A 25,787-nucleotide genomic window follows, 5' to 3' on the forward strand; every position below is an offset into this window, starting at 1 on the left:
TTTTTGTGTATTACTATATTTTTAGGGTGCAAATTTTGATGAATAATATCTGCATCATGAAGAAATTTTATTCCTTCAGAATTTGATATGCTAACTTCATTTTATCATCCCAAGTTAATTTTGAAAAATGATCCTTGAGATACTGGCGTAAATTTCCACCATTAGCATGTTGCATAATCAGTAAAAATTTATTAGCATTTATATCTGCAAATAAAATAATAATAAATGAATATTCATTATATAAATATAAACAACAATAATATTTACGATTACAGTATATGAGCTTACCTAAACTTATACCAAATATACGTACAATTCTTGAACAGAAATTGAATTTTCTATACATCTTTAATTTGTGAATGAAAGCTTCATTTAATTGGACACATTTATATTTTTTACAAATTACTGGAAAGGAACAGTCTTTTTTTTTCCAAGTAGCATTTTCATCAATATTTGATAATTCATCTATATTAACAACTATAGCTAAATAATTATTTCTAATGGAATTGATCAATTCTTCTGGCTTCAAATTTGTTTTTATTTGAGTGTATAACACTTTTCCTAATTTACTAAAAACTTTATTAATAGATGGTCTTTCACTTGGTTCAGGATTCCAACATGATTTATATAAGTCCGAGTATTCATTAGGGGTATTAGGAATTAATTCTTCTCTATGACCACTTATTATTAATTGAATTTCTAAAGATTTCTCTGTCTCACTATAAATAAAGGGAGGTCTACCACTAGATAATTCCCACATAAGAACTCCTAAACTATAAATATCTGATTTCTTATCATATTCATAAGACCGATCATCTAAAATTTTGGGATCAATATATGGAATCATTTCATTCAAATAATCAGATTCTGTACTTTTTGCAATATCAAGTATAATCTTGACTTCTTTTCTATGTATTAATATATTTTTAGAATGTAAATTTTGATGAAGAACATCTTCATCATGAAGATATTTAATACCTTCAGTAATTTGATATGCAAATTTTAATTTATCATCCCAAGTTAATTCTAAAAAATGACCTTTAAGATACTGGAGTAAATTTCTACCATCAGCATATTGCATAACGAGCAAGTATTCTTTAGTATTTTCATCTGCAAATAAATAACAAATGAGAATTTGTTAAAAGCAATAAAAATACTTGAGCTAAAAAAACTTACCTAAACTTATGCCTAATACACGTAGAATTCTTAAGCAAAAATATAATTTTTTATGTTGCATTTTTAATTCATGAAGGAAGGTTTTATCTAATAAGGTACTTTTAAATCTTTTACAAGCAACTATAATATCTGTTTTTTCTGTTTTCAAAGTAGCTTTTGAAATCTTGCAAAAATGGTCATTATTAATAGGAGTCATCATTGTTAATTTATCAATACTAAAAACTTTAACTAAACTATTTTCTTCAATATATTTGATCATTTCTGATGTTTCTAAATCACTACTTACTGCTCTTTTAGTAATTATTTCTTGAGTATTGGAGTCAGAATAATCTTTATTGTTGTCCGCAGCAGAAAAATCTAAACACATCAAATTTAATGAAGTTGAGTATTTGTTGTGATAAATTGACGTCCATAAATTCAATAAAGTATTGTGTACTTCATGAATATTAGGACGTAAATCTGGTTCAGTATTCCAACATCTTTCTACTAAGTTTTTGAAACTTTTTGGGATATTATCCGGAATATGTGGTCTTAATCCAAAACAAATATCATAACTCATATCTCGACTAAAATGATTAAAACGTGATGGGAAGTAATAAGGAGGAATTTTTCCAGTTCCAATAGCATGCATGATCATTCCAAATGAATAAATATCACATGCTTTTGTATAAGGTTGTCGAACCAAAATTTCTGTTGCCTTATAAGAATACCATCCATCCATCTCATCTGTATATAAAGGTAGAGCTTTACATTCCAAAAATGTTTCTATTGCACAATAGCTCTCATTAACTACTAATATGCTAGATGGATGCTTATAATATCTATGAACATATCCAGCATTGTGTAATGCTTTTAAATCTTCGGAAAGGTAAAGTAGTAAATGCAATTTCATCTCCCAGTTTAAATTATTGAAGTTATGAGAAATGTAATCTGTTAATGATGAAGCATTTTTATGAAATTGTTTTACAATAAAGTAATCATTGCTGACAGGGTGTTTAGAGATTCCGTAAAATTGAATTAATAGAGCACTTTCTTGTGTATGGCAATCCAAATATATTTTAAGCTATATAATTATAATAATAGTTAAAACAAATTATTTTTTTAACAGATGAAATTCCAATTAAAACAAATTACTATTAAATCACCTCATTTAAAATTTCATTAATTTGGACATCATCATTTTTATCCTTATTTAATTTGATAATAACTTCAGTTTTAATTCTTTCATATATTTCGTTTTGTTGGTTCCATATTCTTGGTCCATCTTTCCAAATAGCCGAATAAATTGTACTTGTCTTATTTTCTGACTTTATATCTAAGATATTTTCAAGTTTATCAAAAGGAATCCATTCTAAAAAAGTTTGAGGTCTTGTAGAATTATATTGTGCATCTCGAAGAAATGCATCAATTTTTTTATCTCTGCTAGTCCAATTTTTAATTTTTTTCTCACACTGTTTTCGTTCACATGGTTGACACCATTGATAATGGCTTCTTGGCTGTTTACATTCTATACATGTTCCGTATAAACCTTTTTTCAATTTTCCTAAAAATGAATAAATTTTAATCGTATTTGCAAATGATTAAAATTTATAGATTAAAAAATTAAATAGCTTTAAAAAAAATAATATGCATTGTTCAATTATTTTATATTAGTTATTCACATCGTTCTGTAGTCACTTTTGTATTACCTGCATCGTTTATATTCACTTCTGCAGTCACTTTTGTAGAAATTTATTATTAAAATAAAGTTACTTACTATTTTTATAAATTTCATTTCAGTTATTAACAAAAAAAAAATTCCCACCTTTTGTACCAACATTATTATCATTATCATCTTGAATACCTTGAATGTGCATGAATATGAAAACAGTAGAGCTTTTATTAAAGTGTAATGCAGAAATAGCTTATAAGATGTATCGAAAGGATATAGAGACACCTTCGCAACTGGCTTTGTGAGACGTAGCAAAAGAACAAAAAAAAGGAAACGGAACTCAGAAAAATAGGGGAATAACTAATGAAGTAGGATCAGTACGGAAAGATTTAAATTTAGTAAGATCTGAACTTAAAAAGGTTAAATCTACTGTATAAAAAAAGGGGCGTTCAAGTGGTATTACAAAAAGAACGATGATCGAGCTGATCAGGAAGATTGTAGTAGAAGTTCCAATAAATTCCATTGAAGATCAAAAATTTACGCAGAAGATACACGTGACACTGGGTGTACCATCAACTAATTAAATCATAACATATGTAAGCATATAAACGTTTATTTATATTAGAGATTTTTTTGAAATGATTTAATTTATGCCGGTTATGAAATGAATACTGGGTATTTTAGATTCATCAGTTCAGATTTTTTAACTTTATTTTCTGAAATTAATAAATTACATCTCAGAAAGTAATTTATCTGCGCACACTTTGAAATAGAAGCCATTAAAATTTTAAAAATTTTAAAATTCGATAAACCATGCATTATTAGTCTTAGTGCAATTAGACAAATACGAGAACCCAAAGAATAACGTAATACCTCGCTTTTTTGAAAAATACTAAGAAAAACATTTTTTTTCTTATCGAGAAGTATCTAAAAAAGCTAAAAGGTTTGAATTATTTATTTATTTATTTTTTTTTGAAAAGGGAGGTATCATGTGAAAAAAACAACTAATTGGAGCGTCTCACAGAATTGGAATGAAAACAATAACAGTGATTACAATAAATTATAATGATCGTCAAAAAAATTTCTAATAATAAACTTTTATATGATACGTTACATAAGTTTTGATTTAATTAATTGTTGGTACACTCAACGTGACACCTAGCGCTCGGCCCGTACAGTATTTCGAAATTATTCCGCCATCCTAATAGCGTGAATTCTGTAATTTTTTTTAAAAAAACTATTTACTAAAAATTATTGTCGACCTTAGTTGTATGATGGAAGGATGAAATTCTGATATTAATAATCCTATAAAGATACAATTTATACAAGATATTGATGACATATTTATTGAACAAGTGTCATTTAGTAGATTTGAGTGGTACACTAGAGTTTATTCTGCCATCATATTATGTAATAGTTAAAATTGAAAAATTGGACTCCTCTAAACCTAAGAAATTTGCCTTGAAAAGATTAAATATATCAGCTGAGTATTTGAAGGAGGTACAGTATGTATTGTAAAAATGTTTTAACGTAACATGCTTTAATTATTATGTAACATTTAGGTTAGAATACATTATATGTGTTAGATATGACAAAGGATCCTGGAAATAAGAAACTTATAATTAAAATGTATTCTTTCAAGTGGTTTAACAATGTTCTTGGATAGGTAACATTTCTTTATGTAATTCATCAATAAATCTTATAAATTTACATAAATTAGACATTGGAAATATCTTACAAAATAATTATACAATTTATGTTCCGATGCTATATTAATAGAGTAATTACGTTTAGTAATTTAATAAAATCTTTAATTCATGTATCCTTGTGAAGAGAAATTGTAAAATATTATCGTTATATTTTATAATGTTAATTTTAAAGTTTTTTTATGGGCTTAATAGATTCATTATTAATTGACAGAAATTTCTGGTAATGAAAATAAATTTATTTAATGTTTAGCTTCAGTTTATTTGTAAAGCTAAGAGTGGTGCATAAATAAAATTACTTGCTCATGTTAACGGCTTAACGCTTCATAAAAACTAATCTATTTTTCAAATAAATAGACGAAAATACATTTAGTAGTACTAGTAGTGTATATACTAACATTCAGGGAATACACAATGTTATATTTGAATAACATTACAGCATACCTTTTTATTTAAACTATTTAGAATATCATAATGAATTTCAAAAAAAAATTGAATTTATGTTCAAGAAGGCATAATGCATATATAATGCATAAACAATTATTATTTAAATGTTGTGTGGCATGATGAGCTTTACTAATATTGTTTACCCATTATAACAAAACTCTCTCTCCTTCTTTCTTATTCCTTTTTTTTCACATTAAAATAATGTTTTAAAATTCATTAAATAATAAAAAAAATAAAAATTTTTGAAAGGCTTAAGTATATAATACTTTTATGAAGCTGTAAATGATTTTATTTACGTTAAACGCGTTTTTTTTTATTTATTTTTTAGAATTTATATTATTAATTTGAAATGATAGACTTGAATGGACTAAGTAGGGTTATTTAACAGGTATGGAAGTATTTATTCATTGGATATTGCTTATGTCTTTCTGATTAAAATTAATTGTTTTACATTTATTTTTAATTTTATAGTGTAATTTTGACACTTAGTTAAATGAAGTAGGTCTAGGAAGCTTAAATAATGCTATTCAGCGGGTATAGAACTACTTAAATATTAATTTTATCAAAATATCTTGAATATTTGCAAAAATATTAATATTTTTGTATGGAATTACAGTACTATTCGCGGGTGGGTATTTTCACTTTATAGCGTAATTTTTTAGTACTTTTGTTAAACAAATAAATAAACACTTTTTAAAGACAATAATGTTTTAAAAATATTTGATTGTAAAAAATTCAAATTACTCCATAAATACTCAAGCTAGCTTGATAAAAATTAATACATAGACAGTTCTACGCATACTTAATTTGTTTTATTTATTAAATTTAGTAAAGTGTGAGAGAATGAGAGAGTTATTTTTAGATGTTTTACTGTAAAAGCAATAAAAGAATTTTATTTTATATAATATTTTAAGAAAAATATATCTTTTTTTCTTTTCTTTTTTTCTTTTTTTGTGGTTTTTTTTCTAAGATAAATATTACACGTGAAACTAATTGAGCCAATTTAAATTTTAAACGCCATTAAAATCACGTGGAGTGGAAAATGATTGGGTAAATTGTTTAACCGATCTTCCCCAGTATCGCCAGAAAATTTTTTCACCCCCACGTGACCCTAAATAATTTGTCACTCGTGTCACATCCCTCCACTTTCTCATTTTTTATAAGTATTCTGGGGACTTAGATTTTTTTCGGTGTCTAAAATCCTATTCGTCACACGTTATTCGACACATGGATAATTTCTTAATTCCAGCCAAATCTCATAATGCCGGCCAAAGTCACGTGGGGGTGAAAAAATTTTCTGGCGATACTGGGGTAGATGTTTAACCGTCGCATATCACGTGATTGCATTGTTCATATTTTCTCTCTTTTGAGTGGTCCAAAATTTATTTGTCCCCAATTATTTGTCACTGCTGTACCACCAACCTGACACACAAAAATTCTTTGTAAACCAAATTTGGAAATGAAAAGCTTGATTGACCATTTTGTTGAACCATGCCATGCAGGAAGCTTTGTGTTACGATACACACGAACACTTGATCACATGATCCTATACTAATCGGAGAAATTATTCCGTATGGGTTATTAATAATTTCATTTATATTTTATTTATTTATTTTATTTTTTTTTAAAAAAAAAATGGATACAGTAACTAAATTTAATAACTTAGCAGTAAATGACAATCAAAATAATTGTTCATATTGTAATAAATCATTTACCGAAAATTTATGGTGCAAAGAATGCGATCCTCGTCGTATAATGAAAGGATGGACTAGCGGAAATGATGATATCGATAAGTTTATAAAAGATACAATTTATAATGCAAGACAAAATATTGACGATATTTTCCTCGAATGGATACCATATAATAGGTTTATAGACATAAGACAAATTGGTGAAGGTGGTTTTGCAGAGATTTATTCTGCGATATGGGTAGATAGTAACTCATCATATTATAAAGATAATGAAGGTTGGAAAAAATTGGATTCTAAACCTAAGAAAGTTGCTTTGAGAAAATTAAAAAGATCACAGAATATTTCAGCTGAATATTTAAATGAGGTATATATCATATTATATTTATACGTTTTGTTTTAATATTGACATGCTTAAATTTTTATTATAAAATAGATTAAAATACTTTGGAACTTATATAAATTTGGAAGAAGTCAGCATATGCATTTCTTAGATTTTTATGGGATGACTAAGGATCCAGAAACCGAAGAATATATTATGATTATAAAATTTGCAAATAAAGGAAATTTGAGGAGTATTCTTTCGAATAACTTTAAAAATCTTCTTTGGAATGATAAAATATCTTTATTATGTGATTTACTAGAAAACATCAAAAATTTACATAAATTAGGAATTTTTCATAAAGATCTTCACAGTGGAAATATCCTACAAGATAATTTTGCAACTTACGTTACTGATTTTGGACTTTCTGGTCCAGCAAATGAACAAAAATCAAATGATAAAATATGTGGAGTATTGCCATATATCGCCCCAGAAATTTTATACGGAGGACCTTACACTCTTTCTTCTGATATTTATAGTATTGGTGTAATTATGGCTGAATTATCATCTGGAAAACCACCTTTTCATAAAAGAGAACATGATCAGTCTTTGGCATTACAAATATGCACCGGACTCAGGCCGGACTTTGGGAAAGGAACTCCAGTAATTTATAAAGAGTTATCTCTTATATGCATGTATTCAAATCCAAATCAGAGACCAACAGCTGAAGAATTATATTCTATAATAAGCTTTTGGCATAAATCTATGAATGGTTATTATTATAAAGGTTATCAAGAAAAAGAAGAATATGGTTATAAAAGAAAAGAAATTGAATTTATATTTAAAGAGGCCGACAAAGAGATACCAAACATTTTAACTTCATACGAAAAAGAGCTTGATGCTATATATACAAGTAGATTACTTACATTTGATCTAACAAGTGCTCTTAATTCATCTATAATTACGTCATATCTTGATGAAGAGGATAATTAAGGTATTTATTATATTCCACACTATAAATTTTAAATAATTTTAATAATAATTACTAACTAGTGTTTATGGATTGCGGTTTGAATGCCTAGATTTACAATTATTCGACTTGGAGGTTTCTGATGAAAATTATATAGATAGCTAAACATTTCAATACTTCAAATATTTTAAATTTTGTTTTTATTAGTTATTTGTTTGTATTTTTTTTACAATTTAAAAGGTATCAATCGTAGGGTCCACATTTAAATACGATTGTTTACATACCTTTTTCGAACAGATAAATAAATCAGATTCAGATATGTGAGTACAAACGTTTATGTAATTGCATTTGTAATAGTCTTAAAAAAATAAATAAATTATAAACCTTACAATATTATTAAGTACCAACGCTAAGATCTGAGTTATTGCGATATGTAAATATTTAAGCAAAAAACCAACACTATTGAAATTAACTTGCTAAATCACTAACATCTACATACAATAAACTCTTTTTCATAATCAATAGAAAATTTGATCTTATTACTGCATTTTGTTATTTTTCAATAATGAAAACAATTTTGGAATGTATTGTTATCGAATGATTATTGTATACAAAAGTTAATTTTAACTTATACTGTAGGACCCAGAAATATATATATAGGGGTCAGGTGATGAAAAAAATTTTTTACTATGAGCTGTACGCATTTTTTCAGGGCCGGAATTATGATAATGTCAGTCAGTTACTATAATAGGAAATAAATTCTGACTGGCATTATCAAAATTTATCTAAAAAAGGAAAGATTTTCATGATTTTTTTAGTTCAAAATACGCAAACTCAAACCTGACCCTTTTATATATATTTCTGGGTCCTATACTGTCATACGAGACAATAAAAGTTAAAACCATTGTAGCTACGCCGACTTAACCAAAACCAAATGTTAAACTTGTTTTAACATTTATGATTTTAATTTCAGATAGTTGCTACAATTGTCAAAAGCTGTAAAAAAGTTCACATTTAAAGTTAGTTAGTATTTATCTGATGATATACGGCTCTAAACCTTTATTGGAAGTATGACTTCTTTTATGGTTTGCTTTTTAACACATTCTTCGTATGATGCATTAATAAGGCGATACATATTGTAAAATTTTCGATTTTCATATCTTAGCTGAGTCAAAAAATATCAAAGATAGTGATGATTAGTCTTTACTAACTTACCATCAATAATATCGTAAGAACTATTGCTTTTGTTTTTTTATCCTTGTAAAAAATTTTATCTGCTATTTCTGTAAAAACTCCGTAAAAATGAGCCTTTCACGGTTCCATTTACGGAAAATGTAAATAATTCGATAAATTCCGTGATATAAGGTTATTAATTCCGGGAAGATAAGCTTTTATGGAAAAAAGATGGAATATAAAAACGGATCGGCTTTTTTTACAGGGTACTTACTGTATATTATATTTTATGCACTTATATGTCTCAGAGAAAAAATATTAAAAATTTCTTTTACAAAAAAGTCCTTTTTTGGTTTATAATAAAAAATTTTGTTCCTAAAAAGTAAAAATTTGAATGGGCGGATCAAATCAAAACAAACCTTTGACATGAAACTAAAAAATTATCTCATGTCGCTTACCAACTTTCCTTTCTTTGGTAATTTGATTACCTATCGCTACTATGAATAAGTTAATCTACTTCATTCGGAAATGCAGCTAATTGTACCACTATGGTATTTTACTTCTATTGTTTTGAAGAAGAATAATTTTCACATTGTAATAATTATTAATATTTAGTGAACTTGTTGTTAGGTCTATTTTGAAGTTTGAACACTCATAAAAAATTTAATAATGTGCTTTAACACTATGTTAGTTCATACGATATCATATTAAAATGATTTATAATACTAATAAACTTGATATTCAATATAGTATATAATTCCCTCTTCCAATATCAATAAATTTGGCACAGTTTTCCTACGTTGTCATTAAATTTACTACAATTAACCAATGGGCTAACCTTACATCGAATAAAATTAAATAAACCATTTACAGATAAATATATGATAAACTAAATTCTGCATTACCTTATTTATCTATCTGATGTAAACTTTCAATAAACTATTGCTTAAACGTGTGTATATAATAAATTACTATGCAACAATATATTTTTTTTAGATAAACGAAGAGTAAAGAAATGTGATACTAAATTTATTAAACCTTTTTATCAAATTATCAAATGGACTCGAATTCTATAATAATTTTTTTAAAAAAATTCTTGCGTATCCTTAAAAACACATGATAAGCGGAATATATATCAGGTTAGCTGTACGCATGTTTTTCAGGACAGTCAATTACTAAAATAGGTAATATATTTTGCCTGGCATTATCTAAAATTATCTAAAAAAGGAAAGATCTACACGATTTTTTTTTTGGTACTCCCTACTTTTTTTTTGTTGTCTTGGATAATCACAATTGGATTGCAAGGATAAACACGCGAATAAGGAATTCGTGATCAACAACAATTAATTCCGAGATGGCAAGTTTGATTTCATTAATCTGTAAATAAATAACCTATTCCCTTTAATAGTGTTAAAAATGTTGATTTTTTGATGCAAATATTTGAAGTTTTCAGAATGTAAAGCCTAAATGAAAGTTCAAAGTTCGTGACAAAAGGACAACTTATAAAAGACTTTGTTTAAGTGAATTAAACAAATAAATAATTCTTTTACTAATTAAAAACATCAGGTTCCAATGCAAGTTGTAATTTTTTAATAAAAGTCGTTTCCCATTGAATGAATACAAATATTTAAATATGATATGAATTTATTTCTGTAAACTTGTAAAATATATAAATAAACTGAAACTTAAAGTTTACATTTGTAAGCCCAATTTTAAATATAAATACTTAACACAAATATTTTAGAAAAATAAAAACATTTCCGTATCATTCTATATTTTAAATGTAAACAAAAACCTGTTACGTAAAAATCATCCAATAAATAGTATTTCGCCACTTTAATCAACTAAAAATATAAGAATTATTTAGTTAATGTCTTAAAACAATAAGTTATTAAAATTAACTTACTGTCTAAATCATAATTATCATCTTCTATAAATTTAATTATATAATTAATTAGCAATTGTAAATAAATAGTTAAACAATATTTAAACAAAAAGTAAATGTATTGTTCAATTACCTGCTGCATCATAAATGCTCTCTTCCGTATTCACTTTTGTAGAAATTCATTATTAAGTAAAAATAAAATTACTATTTACAAAATTTGATTATTATTAGTAAAGAAAATTCATACCTTGTGTATCAAGATCATTATCATTGTCATTTTGAATATCTTTAATACATAATGATAATATTATTTTTAGTATACGGTAATTATAATCACACTTGCAAATTATTATTTTTTTCATTGATATGTTCTTACCTTGCATACCATCATCGTCACATTTGATATCTTGAAAGTCTTGAATACCTCTCATTCTTCCTAGTTTAACTAATTTATTGAAAACTTGACTAATTGATGGTCTTGCATCTGGATCAGAATCCCAGCATAAAATATATAATTTCAAGTATTCATCGGGTGTATCAGATTCTGGTTTCTCCCTATGGCCACATACTAAGCGATATTTTAAAACACTCTCACTTTCACCGAAAAAGGGAGGTTTACCACTAGATAATTCCCACATAAGAACTCCTAAACTATAAATATCAGACTTATAATTATATTTATATGTATGATCTTCTAAAATTTTAGGATCAATATATGGAAGTGACCCAAATACACCTGAATGAATATTTGTATGAGTTTCAGTACTTTTTGCTATACCAAGATCAATGATTTTAGCTTCTCCTTGATGTACTACTATATTTCCAGAGTGTAAATCTCGATGAAGAATTTTTTCACCCTGAAGAAATTTTATTCCTTCAGTAATCTGATAAGCCAATTTGATTTTATCATTCCAAGTTAATGTCGAAAAATTATTTTCAAGATATTTACGTAAATTCCCACTATCGGCATATTGTATTATAAGTGAATATTCTTTTGTACTTTCATCTGTAATAAAAGATGAAGATGAATATTAATTATCATGATAAGTAATAATATTTCTAAATTATATTAGCTTACCTAAACTTATACCTAATATACGTATTATTCTTTGACAAAAATCCAATCTTCTATGCATTTCTAATTCATGACGAAGTGCTTCAATTGGTTTATTACAAATTGATTCATTATTCACTAATTTTTTACAAATAACCTTTGTATCTTTCCACGTAGCTTTCACCCCATTCGCCTGATCGGCAAAGGATATAACCTTATCCATCGCGTCTCAAATGCATAGGTTATATCCTCTACGGAAACCACGGTTTTTATTGGCCAATATTAAGCAGAGATCATGTGACCTTATAAGCGCGGACATTTTTGTCCTCATAATTTGAGGACATTTCTGTCCTTGTAACTTGAGGACAATTTTATCCTCGTAATTAAGGCCATTGTTGTCCTTGTAAATTGAGTATATTTTGTCCTTGCAACTTTGAGGACATTTTTGTCCTCGCAACTATGAGGACATGATTTTTGTCCAACTATAAGGACACTTTTGTCCTCATATTTAAGAACATTTCTGTCCTTGTAACTTGAGGACAATTTTGCCCTTGCAATTGAGGATATTTTGTCCTTATAATTAAGGATATTTTTGTTCTTGTAATTGAGAACATTTTTGTCCTTGTAATTGAGGACATTTCTTTTTTTGTCCTTGTAATTAAGGACATTGTTATCCTCATAATTTGAGGACATTTCTGTTCTTGTAATTTGAGGACAATTTTGTCCTTGTAATTGAAGGCATTTTTGTCCTTAATTGAGGACATTTCCGTCTTCGTAATTTGAGGATATTTCTGTTCTTGTAATTTGAGGACATTTTTGTACTTGCAATTGAGGACATTGTTATCCTCATAATTTGAGGACATTTTTGTCCTTGCAATTGAGGACATTTTTGTCCTTGCAATTTTGTCCTTATAATTTGAGGACATTTTTGTCCTTGTAATTAAGGACATTGTTATCCTCATAATTTGAGGACATTTCTGTTCTTGTAATTTGAGGACAATTTTGTCCTTGTAATTGAAGACATTTTTATCCTTAATTGAGGACATTTCTGTCCTTGTAATTGAGGACATTTCTGTTCTTATAATTTGAGGACATTTTTGTCCTTGCAATTGAGGACATTTTTGTCCTCATAATTTGAGGACATTTTTGTCCTTGTAATTAAGGACATTATTATCCTCATAATTTGAGGACATTTTTGTCCTCATAATTGAGAACAATTTTGTTCTTGTAATTGAGAACATTTCTGTGTAATTTGAGAACATTTTTGTCCTTGTAATTAAGAACAATTTTGTTCTTGTAATTGAGGATATTATTTTCTCATTGTTATCCTTGTAAATTTGAAGACATTGCTATTTTTGTAATTTGAAGACATTTTCTGTTCTTGTAATTTGATGACTTTTTGTTTTTATAATTAAGGACAATTTTGTCCTTATAATTGAAGACATTTTTGTATTTAATTGAGAACATTTCTGTTTTTGTAATTAAGGGACATTGTCATTTTCATAATTTGAGAACATTTCTGTTCTTGTAATTGTAGACATTTTTCCTTGTAATTGAGGACATTTTTGTTCTTGTAATTTAGGATATTTTTGTCCTCATAATTTTGAGGACATTGTTATCCTCATAATTTGAGGATATTTTTATTCTCATAATTTTAAGGACATTTTGTTCTCAAAATCTTTACATTTTTGTCCTTATAAATTTGAGGATATTGTTACTCTCACAATTTGAGAATATTTTTGTTCTCATAATTTAAGGACATTTTTGTTTTTGTAATTTTGTTTACATAATTTGAAGACTCATAATTTAAGGACATTTTTGTCCTCATAATTTGAGAATATTGTTATTCTTGTAATTTTGAGGAAAACAATTTTATCTTCATAATTTTGAGAATATTTTTTTTCTCATAATTTTGAGGATATTTTATCCTTATTTTAGTCTTTGTAATTTTGAGAACATTGTCATTCTCATAACTTGAGGTTATCTTTGTTCTTATATGTTCTCATAACTTGAAGGCATTTTTACCTTGTAACTTGAAGACATTTTTCCACTTAAATATTTGAGATTAGTTTTATCTATATGTTCTATCTAAATTAGGCAACAGTTTTTATCCACTAACTCATTGTATGTCTAATGGATACTTTTACTAAGTTATTTTAACATTACATAATACATATTGTATTGAAAAATAAAAATTTATAAAAAATAAAAATAATTTTTAAAATTAATAAATTGATATATTCCATTAATTATTACATTTTGCTAATTTAATATAATTTTTTTTTAATATAGTATGTATTGCATTATTTTAATTAATATATTGGACTAGCTATTGGACTGCTAGATCAAAAGTTATTCACAAAATATGTTTTATTAGGATCAATTAGGGTCACATCAATCGATTCATATAGAATAATAAATTCTATCCAGAATTATATTAACTACAACTCTACAAGTGTCTAAAAATGGAAAATATATAACATTACAGTACTATGGTTTTAATGCCCTAAGTTCATTCCCTTCTTCCTTAGAAAATGATTTAATTTCTGGCCATTTTCTTGCAATATTTTAATTAATATATTATATATTATTAGAAGTTACTTTAACATTGCACTATATATATTGTATTAAAATAAAAATTTATAAAATAAAATAATTTATATATATATATATATATATATTAGAAGTTACTTTAACATTACCCTATATATATTATATTAAAAATAAATTTATAAAATAAAATAATTTATATATATATTACATATTATTAGAAGTTACTTTAACATTACACTATATATATTGTATTAAAAATAAAAATTTATAAAATAAAATAATTTATATATATATTACATATTATTGGAAGTTACTTTAACATTACACTATATTATATTAAAAATAAAAATTTATAAAATAAAATAATTTATATATGTTACAGATTATTAAAAGTTACTTTAACATTATATAATATTGATATATATTGCATTAAAAATTTACAAAAATAAATAATTTATACTTAAAGAAAGCAATATATTTTATTTACAAAAAATTTATATGAAACTAAAATCAATAATTTTATTAATCATTATTATATTTCGTTAATTTTAATATAATTTTTTTTAATATTTTAATTAAGGATTTATTTTTTATTGCATCTGTATTATGCTGCACTCCTATAATATATTAAATATAAAAGTCAAAAATGACATTCTAAATCCTTTTTAATATATTAAGAAAACTTGTAGAGCAGTCAAAAATATACATAATATAAGATTTCTTATAAAATATAGTAATTGCATAAAGTCTCATGATAGGATTTTTAAAAAATAGAAAATTTTAATAAGTGTCAGTAATCAAAATGATCAATATAATTAATATATAAAAATTACCAAAAAAAGAAGATGCGATATATCGCAAGTGCAAAAAAAACATATTTCTTTATTAATGCAATATATATTATTAGAAGTTACTTTAATATTATATTGTATAAATTGTAAAAATAAAGACTTATGAAAATAATTTTAATTAATATATATTACATATTATTAGAAATTAATTTAATATTATATAATATATATTGCATTAAAAATTTATAAAAATACAAATAATTTTTAAATCAATAATTTTATTTTTAATAAATTATACTCAAAGAAAGCAATATTTTTTATTTAAAGAAAATTTACATGAAACTAAAATCAATAATTTTATTAATTATTATATTTTTCTAAATGTAATATATATATTTTTTAATATTTTAATTAATATATTATATATTATTAGAAGTTACTTTAACATTACATATAAATATTATATTAAAAAAATAAAAATTTATAAAAATAAAAAAGACAAATTTAATTATAATACCATACTATATATCTTATTTGTAATATTTTAAAATGGCATATTAGTTATTATTTATCAATTCATATCATATGATATTACACAAATCCCAAAAAAATTATTATACAAGATTATACAATTTTTCAAAAAAAGTAAATTTTTTTGCAAATTATTTAATAAAAAAATGCTTTTTATTAAATAAATCAAAAATAATATCTAAAACCAGTTTTGTCATCTTTAATAAATTTGCAAAAAAAGACAAAAATATATTATTTCATTATTTTTTATATTATATATTAATATATTACGAACTTTTTTTTTGTCATTTTATTTTAGAGAATATTATAAATAAAATATGTAACAAAATATTATATATATATTTATTTAAATAAAAATAATTTTTAATTTTTTTTTAATTTATTTGTAAGTTGTCAGGATCCAAAATGGAAAATCTTAATGAAATCATGTGATTGAAATGATCAACATAATTAATATATAAAAATTACCAAAAAAATGAAAATGCAACATTTTGCAGATATAAAAAAAAATATTTTTTTCTTAATCAATATAATTTTTATAAAAATACAAATTATTTTTATTATATTTTGCTAAATTTAATATAATTTTTTTTTTAATATTTTAATTAATATTACATATTGTTAGAAGTTACTTTAACATTACATAGTATATATGATTAATATATATTACATTAAAAATTTATATAAATCAAATAATTTTTAAAATTAATTCTTATATTTTATTAATTTTAATATAATTTTTTTTAATATTTTAATTAATGTTAGAAGTTATTTTAACATTACATTATATATATTATATTAAAAATTTATAAAAAAATACAAATAATTTTTTTAAAATCAATAAATGATTTATATAAAAATATGTTAATATAAAAACATATACAAATAATTATAAATTATTGTATTTTATTAATTATTACATTTTATGAAAATAACTACATTTAATCAGAAGGGAAATTTCTCTTCCTAATATTTATTAGAGTAGGGATTAGAGTTAGGTTAGGTTAGATAAAAATGCTTGTCGAAAATAAAAAGGTTATTGCCAAAATAGTAGAAATAATTTTAATATTTTGATATAATGAAATAACAAAATTATTCTAGTTATTAAAATTGATCAAAATGTAAAAATAATTTTAACAATTTTGATATGACAAAATTCACTAATTTTGACAAGCAACTTTAGGGTTAGATTAAAATTAGATTAGAAGTTAGGTTTATTTATTACAATATATCACACCCTATAGTAGAACCCAAACAATATATATATAGGTCAGATAAAAAATTTAAAATTTACTAAGGTCAATAAGCAAATATTTTTTGTCTGCTAAGCAAACTTTTATCTAACCCATAAATTTTTTATACTACTTAGCAACTTATTATATGACACATATATATATATATATATAATTTTTTTTATAAAATATGTACAGTATATAAAAAAAAACTAAAAAAAACAAAAATTTTTGAAATAATGCATGGATAAAGCTATTATTATTTTTTTGTAATATTACAACTAATAAATGTTTCTTATAAATATTTTCATATATCTGTTCTGTGACTTCAGAGCGTAATTTAGGCACTTCAGTCAAAGGACACATCCGAAACCTTCTTAAGTAAAGTTGTTCAGCAGGTTTGAATCTACCTATATATAAATTTTTATCATGATTAAATAGATATTTATGGATTTATTCATGTTTTGTAATGCTACCAATACGCGGAATTTTTATTTTTAAAATTTACTGTAAAATTTATTAAAAAAAATATTTATAAAAAATTTTTTAATAAGTAAAAATGAAATAACTTTTATTGATTATTACAAAAATTATAGTGTAAAATTATAAAAAAACAGAAAAACACTTATTTTACCCTTTCTTTTAAATTTATATTTTTTCTGTGTTACACAGACGCGTATATGTTTTTATATTTTTAATGTTATGCAGACGCGTATTTGTTTGTCAAAAACACGTTACACGATCACATCTAAAAATGGTTCCTGTATCACATATACAATTAACTTATTCTTTGTGTTAAAAATAGTAAATTTCTTTTACACAAACATGTTTATAAATTAATAAAGCACGTTACTATTTTTTTTTAAAAAAAAACATGTTTATAAATTTGTTTACATATTTTATTAGATTTTTTTAATGTAAAAAAATGTAAATGTATATTTATATATATTAAAAAAAATCTATCCTGCTATATCTAACTATTAATAATTTAATACTTTGCTACACATAATTATATCTGACTATTTTAAAATTATGTTATCAAATAAGCAATAATAAATCTCTTTTAGGAAAAAATTTTTATATTTTAGCTAAACAAACTTAAACCTACATTTATATATGTCCTTATTTTTGCTAATTAATTTAGGAATAAAAAATTTTTTTATTATTAAAAATCTTATTTGTCACTTAGTTCTAATTCATTACAGAAGGAATTTCCCCTTTGGTTAAAATTAGAAATTTTATATTTTATTATTTTAATAAATAAATAATTAATATTATATTATAGAAGTTATTTTGATATTACATATATATATATTATATTAAAAATTTATAAGGAAATATTATAATTATTAAAAATAAATGATTTTAAAATTAATTGTTAATAAATTATTATATTTATTAATTATTAAATTTAATTGTAACTTAGTTGTATGTGTATTGTATTAGCTTAACTCTTTAAAATCTTAATAAGGAATTATTTGTGCTGCAGCAAAAAAAAAAAAAAAAATTTAATTGTAATAACCTATTATATATTTTTATTTATAATAATCTAATTTGGTATATTTTTATTGGCCAGCTTGCATTATGTAATATTACACAAATCTAAAAATGGAAAATTTATTACATAAGATTATACAAATTTCTAAAAAGGAAATTTCTTTGCATGTTTTTATTAAATAAGTCAAAAATAGTATTTAAAATTATCTGTCATTTTCAAAGTAGGTAAGATTACATTCATAACATTATTTTTTAAAATCATACATTGTATTATAAACTTTTTTTTTTGTCAAAATTTTTTAAGAGTATTACAAATAAAATAAATAATAGGATGTTATACAGTATGTATATTATAAATAGTAAAATATAATTATTAATAAAAAAATGATTTATTAATTTTAAATTTATTTGTATGTTTTATTTTTTATTAATTTTTAGTACAATATATATATATGTAATATTAAAGTAACTTCTAATAATATTAATTAAAATATTAAGTAAAAATTAGCAAAATATAGTAAATAATAAAATATATTAATTATTAATTTTAAAATTATCAGTATATTTTTTTATATATATAATATATGTAATGTTAAAGTAATTTCTAATACTATAGTATATAATATATTAATTAAAATATAAAAAAAATTATATTATATAATAATTAACAAAATATACAAATTATGAGGACAAGAATGTCCTCAAAGTTACAAGAACAAAAATATGAGAACAAAAATGTTCTCAAAATTATGAGGATAACAATGTCCTCAAAATTATAAGGACAAAAATATCCTTAAATTTACAAGGACAACAGTCCTCAAAATTATAAGGACAAAAATATCCTTAAATTTACAAGGACAACAGTCCTCAAAATTATGAGGACAAAAATGTCCTCAAGTTATAAGAACAAAAATGTCCTTAAACTACAAGAACAAAGTGTCATCAAGTTACAAGAATAGAAATGTCCTCAAATCATGAAGACAAAAATTTATGAGGACAAAAATGTCCTTAAAATTACAAGGACAAAAAATTAACAATATTTACAGTTACAAGAACAAAAACGTCCTCATAATTGTGAGGACAAAAATGTCCTCAAAGTTGCAAGGTTAATAATATCTTCAAATTTATAAGGACAAAAATGTTAAGAAACAAGATTTTGAGGACAAAAATATCTTCAAATTTACAAGAATAAAATGTTCTCAAAGTCACAAGGACAAAAATATGAGGACAAAAATGTTCTCAAAATAATGAGGACAAAATGTCCTCAAATTTATGAGGATGAAAATATCAAGATTTTGAGGACAAAAATGTCCTCAAAATGAGGACAAAATATCCTTAAATTTACAAGAACAACAATGTCCTCAAAATTATGAGGACAAAATGTCATCAAGTTCCAAGAACAGGAATGTTCTCAAATTACAAGAACAATAATGTCCTCAAATTATGAGGACAAAAATGTCCTTAAATTACATGGACAAAAAATTAATAATGTCTCATAGTTGTGACTTGTGAGGACAAAAATCATGTCCTTATAGTTGTAAGGACAAAAATGTCCTCAAAGTTGCGAGGACAAAAATTATGTCCTCATAGTTGCAAGGACAAATATCATATCCTCATAGTTGCGAGAATAAAAATCATGTCCTTATAGTTGCAAGAACAAATATCATGTCCTCAAAGTTGTGAGGACAATTATTATGTCCTCATAGTTGCGAGGACAATTACCATGTCCTCATAGTTGCGAGGACAAAAATCATGTCCTCATAGTTGCGAGGACAAAAATCATGTCCTCATAGTTGCGAGGACAAAAATCATGTCCTCATAGTTGCGAGGACAAAAATCATGTCCTCATAGTTGCGAGGACAAAAATCATGTCCTCATAGTTGCGAGGACAAAAATCATGTCCTCATAGTTGCGAGGACAAAAATCATGTCCTCATAGTTGTGAGGACAAAATCATTTCCTCAAAATTGTGAGGACAAAAATGTCCTCAAAATATTGAGGGCAAAAATGTCCGCGTTGATAAGGTCACATGATCACTGCTTAATATTGGCCAATAAAAACCGTGGTTTCCATAGAGGATATAACCTATGCATTTGAGACACGATGGATAAGGTTATATCCTTTGCCGATCAGGCTAATGGGGTGGTAGCTTTTGAAATAATGCCAAAATGACCTCCGTCGATCTTTTCCATATCTAATAACTCATTTCTATTAATAATCCTAGTGTGTTTTTTTATTAAATTAATAAACTGTGATGCTGAATTTTTATTCATTTCAACTAACTTATTAAATACTAGACTAATTGATGGTCTTTTATCTGGTTCATTATTCCAACATGATTCACATAAATCCAAGTATTCAACAGGAATTGGAGTCTCTCTACAACCATCTATATTATGACTTTTTGAAATATTTTCAGTTTTAGGAGGATAACCACTAGTTATTTCCCACATAAGAACGCCTAAACTATAAATATCTGACTTCTTATCATATTCGTAAGAATAATTTTCTAGAAGTTTTGGATCAATATATGAAATCATTCCATAATCACTAGAGTAACCAGATTCCGTAATTTTTACGAAATCAAGCACAATTTTAGCTTCATTTTTATGTATTACAATATTGTTAGGGTTTAAATTTTGATGTAGAATGTCTTCATTATGAAGATATTTTATTCCTTCGGTAATTTGATACGATAATTTTATTTTATCATCCCAACTTAATTCTAAAAAATGACTCTTGAGATACTGGCGCAAATTTCCATCTTCAGCATGCTGCATGATGAGTAAACATTCCTCTGCACTTTCATCTGCAAATGAAATAATAAATGGGTATTCATTATAGGGGTATGTATTGTATAAATATAAATAATGGTAATATGAACTTACCTAAACTTATTCCTAATATTTGTACAAATCTTGAATAAAAATTCAATTTTCTATGCATCTTTAATTCATGAATGAAAGCCTCATTTAATTGATCAAATTTATATTTTTTATAAATAACCGCCTGTTTTTTCCAAGTAGTGTTTCCATTAATGTCTGAAAGTTCACCTATATTAATAATTCTTCTAACTAAAAAATTATTTTTAATCAAATTAATTATTTCTGACATTTTCAAATTTGTATTGGTTTGAGTATACATTTTTCCTAATTTGCTGAAAACTTGATTAATAGATGGTCTTTCATTTGGTTCAGGATCCCAACATGATTCATATAGATCCAAGTATGCATTAGGAGTTTTAGGAATTGACTTTTCTCTATGCCCATTTATTAGATCGATTACTAAATGATTTTCAGCTTCATTATAAATGAAAGGAGGATAACCACTAGTTAATTCCCACATAAGAACTCCCAAACTATAGATATCAGACTTTTTATCATATTCATAAGATTGATTTTCTAAAAGTTTGGGATCAACGTATGGAATCATTTCATCAGAAACGCTCAAATAATCAGTTTCTATACTTTTCATAATATAAAGGATGATTTTAGCTTCATTACTATGTATTACTATATTTCTAGAATGCAAACTTTGATGACAAATATCTTCATCATGAAGATATTTTATACCTTCAGTTATTTGATAAGAAAATTTCAATTTATCATTCCAAGTTAATTTTGAAAAATGATCTTTAAGATACCAGCGTAAATTTCCACTATCAGCAAATTGCATAACGAGTAAATACTCTTCGGTATTTTTATCTGTAGTAAATAGTAAATGAACATTTGTTATCATAAAGCAATAAAAATGCTAAATTTGACAAAACCTACCTAAACTTATGCCTAATACACGTAAGATTCTTAAGCATAAATATAGTCTTTTGCGCTTATTTAGTTCATGAAAAAAGGGTCTATCTAATTGATTACATTTAATTCTTCTACAAACAACTATCATATTTGTTTCTTTTGTTTTCAAAGTGGCTTTTGAAATCTTGCAAAATTTGTCATTATTAATAGGAGTCATCATTGTTAATTCATCAATATTAAAAACTTTAACTAAACTAGATTCTCTAATATATTTGATCATTTCTAACGGTTCTAAATTGTTATTTTCTGGTTTTTGAGTAATTATTTCTTGAGAATTAGATTTTGAATAATCTTCATTATTATCTGCAACAAGAAATTCTATACATTTCGAATTTAATGAAGTTAAGTGGTTATTATGATAAATTGATGACCACAAGTTCAATAAAACATTGTACACTTCATGGATATTAGGACGTAAGCATGGTTCAGTATTCCAACATCTTTCCATTAAGTCTTTGAAACTTTTTGGAATATTATGTGGAGTATGTGGTCTTAGTCCCAAACAAATATCAAGATTTAAAGACTGACTAATGCACAATGGACGATGAGGAATAATTCCGGTTCCAATAGTATGCATTATCATCCCAAATGAATAAATATCACTAGATTTTGTATAGGGACTTTGAAGCAAGTATTCTGGTGCCATATAATGATACCATCCAACTATTTCTTCTGTATTTGATGAGACTTTACAACATTTTGAGAATGTTCCTATGGCACAAAAATTATCATCAAATACTAATACGCTAGATGGGTGTAAATATCTATGAACATATCCAGCGTCATGTAATACTTTTAAATCCTCAGCAAGACAAAGAAGTAAATGTAATTTCATCTCCCAGTATAAACTATCAAAATTAAGCGGAATGTAATTTAATAGTGAACCATTTTGAGGGAACTGTTTTACAGCAAAATAATCATTACTGTCAGGTTGTTTAGAGATCCCATAGAATTGAAATAAAAAACCACATTCTTGAGCGTGACAATCTAAATATATTTTGAGCTATACCAAAAAAAAGAAAATACATGCAAAGTTAAGATATATTACGCATCGGAATAATGAAAGAATTAGCACTCAAATCATTGTGCGATTACTTAATAAATATTTATATAATTAAATTAGATTATTAATCTTACCTCGTTTAGAATTTCGTTGATTTGATCAATATCATTGCTATCTTTATATAATTTGATGATAACTTGAATTCCAGATCTCTTATATTGTTCGTTTTGCTGGTCCCATTTTCTTGGTCCATCTTTCCAAAAAGCTGAATATACCGTACTTCTTGATGTTGTACATAAAATACTTATATTTTCAAGTTTGCCAAAAGGAATCCATTCTAGGAAAGTTTGAGGTTTTATAGAATTCAATTGTGTTTCTTGAAGAAATTCATCAATTTCCTTATTTCCGCTAGTCCATTTTGTGAGATTTTCTTCAATTTGTTTTCGTTCACACGGTTGACACCATTGATAATGACTTCTTGGCTGTTTACATTTCATGCATATTCCATATATTGGTTTCACTTCTTTCAATCCTTCTAAATTTTTTTTTTAAAAAAAGTTAAATCGGATTACGTACATTAATAAGCACTTGAATTATTTTCGAAAAATAAAGTGCAATACCTTCGCTCTCTTCCAATAAAGTTTGTGATTCTTCAACAACAACTTTGTTGTTCAAAATTTGGTTATTGAAATTCTGTGAATCGTTATTTTTATTCAGCTCCATTATTCGTATTATTCGAACTACTAAGTGCCGTTAAGGTAATGCGAGATATGCACAAAATTGTAGATCATTTAAAAACTTTGTTATAATTTATAACTTGTAAAAATTTGTACAACCAATTCATGTCCCACTTAAAACTTGATTCATTTGTTATTGTTACACACGGAGTTTTTAGCGTTTGATATTATGTATATTCGACGATCAATCAACGAAGCGCAATCATAACGCCAATCACTATATATATAGGTTTATAGATTAAGACAAATTGCTAAAGGCGGATTTGCTGAAGTTTTTCTGCGACTTGGCTAGATGGTAACTCACTTTATTATGAAGATAATGAAAAAAATTAGATCCTGAATCTAAGAAAGTTGCTTCGAAAAATTATATCACAGAATATGTCAGCTGAATATTTAAATGGGTATGTATCATATTATATTTATACGTTTTGTTTAATATTGACATGCTTACATTTATTATTTATTATATATAGATTAAATACATTGGAACTTATATAAATTAGGAAGAAGTCAATACTTACAATTCTTAGATTTTTATGGAATAATTAAGGATCCAAAAACAAAAGAATTTATTATGATTATAAAATTTGCAAATAAAGGAAATTTGAGGAGTATTCTTTCGAGTAATTTGAGAATTTCTTTTGGACAGATAAAATTTCTTTGTTATGTGATTTACCGGAAAATATTAAAAATTTACATAAATTAAGAGTTATTCATAAAGATTTTCACGTTGGAAATATCATACAGAATGGACCAATAAACAAAAATCAAATAAAATATACGGGTATGGTATATGTTGCCCCAGAAATTCTCAGAAGAAAGCCCTATAGTTTATCAACTGATATTTATAGTGTTGGTATAATTATGGCTGAGAATATCAACTTTTCATGATATTGCCATATTGGATGGACATGATGAGTTTCTTAGCAAAGAAAATATGTGAAGGACTCAGGAAAGTAACCCTAAAAGTTTTAAGTAAATTGGCTAATAGGCTGATCTATATCAAAGACCAACAGCTAAAGAATCTATGTAACTAAACCAGGAAAACAGAAACAGTTTAAGTTCCTTAGCGTTGCATAACTCGCAAGTGTTACGTGATCTAAGTGTCATATACTATTTATTTGGGGTCATATAGGTAGTGTTGCATAAATCGCGATACATATTCAAAAAAAGGAAATAAAATTGTCGGTTGTGACAGGGACAAAAACGGGTGTTAAAACAAATTTTGCTAGTACAGTATGGTAAATAGTTCTCGCTAACGCTTCGGACAAAAATTGTTTTATAACCGATATTCAATTTAGATTAACTTGTGTAAATAATTTGTGTGATTCATCTGCTCCTGATCTACAGTATTTCATATTTTTTTTATAGTTAGAAATTTTGATCGACAGATTCCATTGACTTCGGATCAACAGATTGGATTTTGAGCGTTTGTATGCCCATCAATCTAACCTCTCAGAAAAAAGGTGTAAATTTGGCTTTTGCCTTTACATTATAAATTTTATAATTTTCTTTATTATGCATAAGTAAATAATATGGAGCATAGTATTTTATTTATTTTAA

General features: G+C 25.1%; 5 protein-coding genes across 5 annotated transcripts; 1 reads left to right on the forward strand and 4 right to left on the reverse strand.

Moving 5' to 3' along the window:
- Positions 1-67: 67 nt before the first annotated feature.
- Positions 68-3,032, reverse strand: OCT59_002134 (uncharacterized protein; the record flags this gene model as incomplete). The annotated part of the gene is made up of 6 exons (XM_066144300.1): positions 68-204; positions 289-1,110; positions 1,177-2,239; positions 2,322-2,719; positions 2,865-2,894; positions 2,981-3,032. The coding sequence occupies 6 exons, from the start codon at positions 3,030-3,032 to the stop codon at positions 68-70; spliced, it is 2,502 nt and encodes an 833-aa protein (XP_065995475.1).
- Positions 3,033-6,615: 3,583 nt separating this feature from the next.
- Positions 6,616-7,983, forward strand: OCT59_002135 (uncharacterized protein; the record flags this gene model as incomplete). The annotated part of the gene is made up of 2 exons (XM_025331020.2): positions 6,616-7,035; positions 7,105-7,983. 2 exons carry the CDS (start codon positions 6,616-6,618, stop codon positions 7,981-7,983), a joined length of 1,299 nt encoding a protein of 432 aa, XP_025189952.2.
- A 2,986-nt stretch (positions 7,984-10,969) lies between these two features.
- OCT59_002136 (uncharacterized protein) lies at positions 10,970-12,295 on the reverse strand (the record flags this gene model as incomplete). Its single annotated transcript, XM_025329311.1, has 6 exons — positions 10,970-10,977; positions 11,040-11,063; positions 11,152-11,184; positions 11,266-11,304; positions 11,395-12,024; positions 12,097-12,295. 6 exons carry the CDS (start codon positions 12,293-12,295, stop codon positions 10,970-10,972), a joined length of 933 nt encoding a protein of 310 aa, XP_025189951.1.
- Positions 12,296-12,554: 259 nt separating this feature from the next.
- Positions 12,555-13,142, reverse strand: OCT59_002137 (uncharacterized protein; the record flags this gene model as incomplete). The annotated part of the gene is made up of 1 exon (XM_025323773.2): positions 12,555-13,142. One exon carries the CDS (start codon positions 13,140-13,142, stop codon positions 12,555-12,557), a length of 588 nt encoding a protein of 195 aa, XP_025189950.2.
- Positions 13,143-20,804: 7,662 nt separating this feature from the next.
- Positions 20,805-24,210, reverse strand: OCT59_002138 (uncharacterized protein; the record flags this gene model as incomplete). The annotated part of the gene is made up of 5 exons (XM_025323772.1): positions 20,805-21,484; positions 21,564-22,379; positions 22,449-23,487; positions 23,622-24,022; positions 24,108-24,210. The coding sequence occupies 5 exons, from the start codon at positions 24,208-24,210 to the stop codon at positions 20,805-20,807; spliced, it is 3,039 nt and encodes a 1,012-aa protein (XP_025189949.1).
- Positions 24,211-25,787: the final 1,577 nt, after the last annotated feature.

The sequence above is a fragment of the Rhizophagus irregularis genome, chromosome 10, assembly GCF_026210795.1.
Source record: "Rhizophagus irregularis chromosome 10, complete sequence".
NCBI lineage: Eukaryota > Fungi > Glomeromycota > Glomeromycetes > Glomerales > Glomeraceae > Rhizophagus > Rhizophagus irregularis.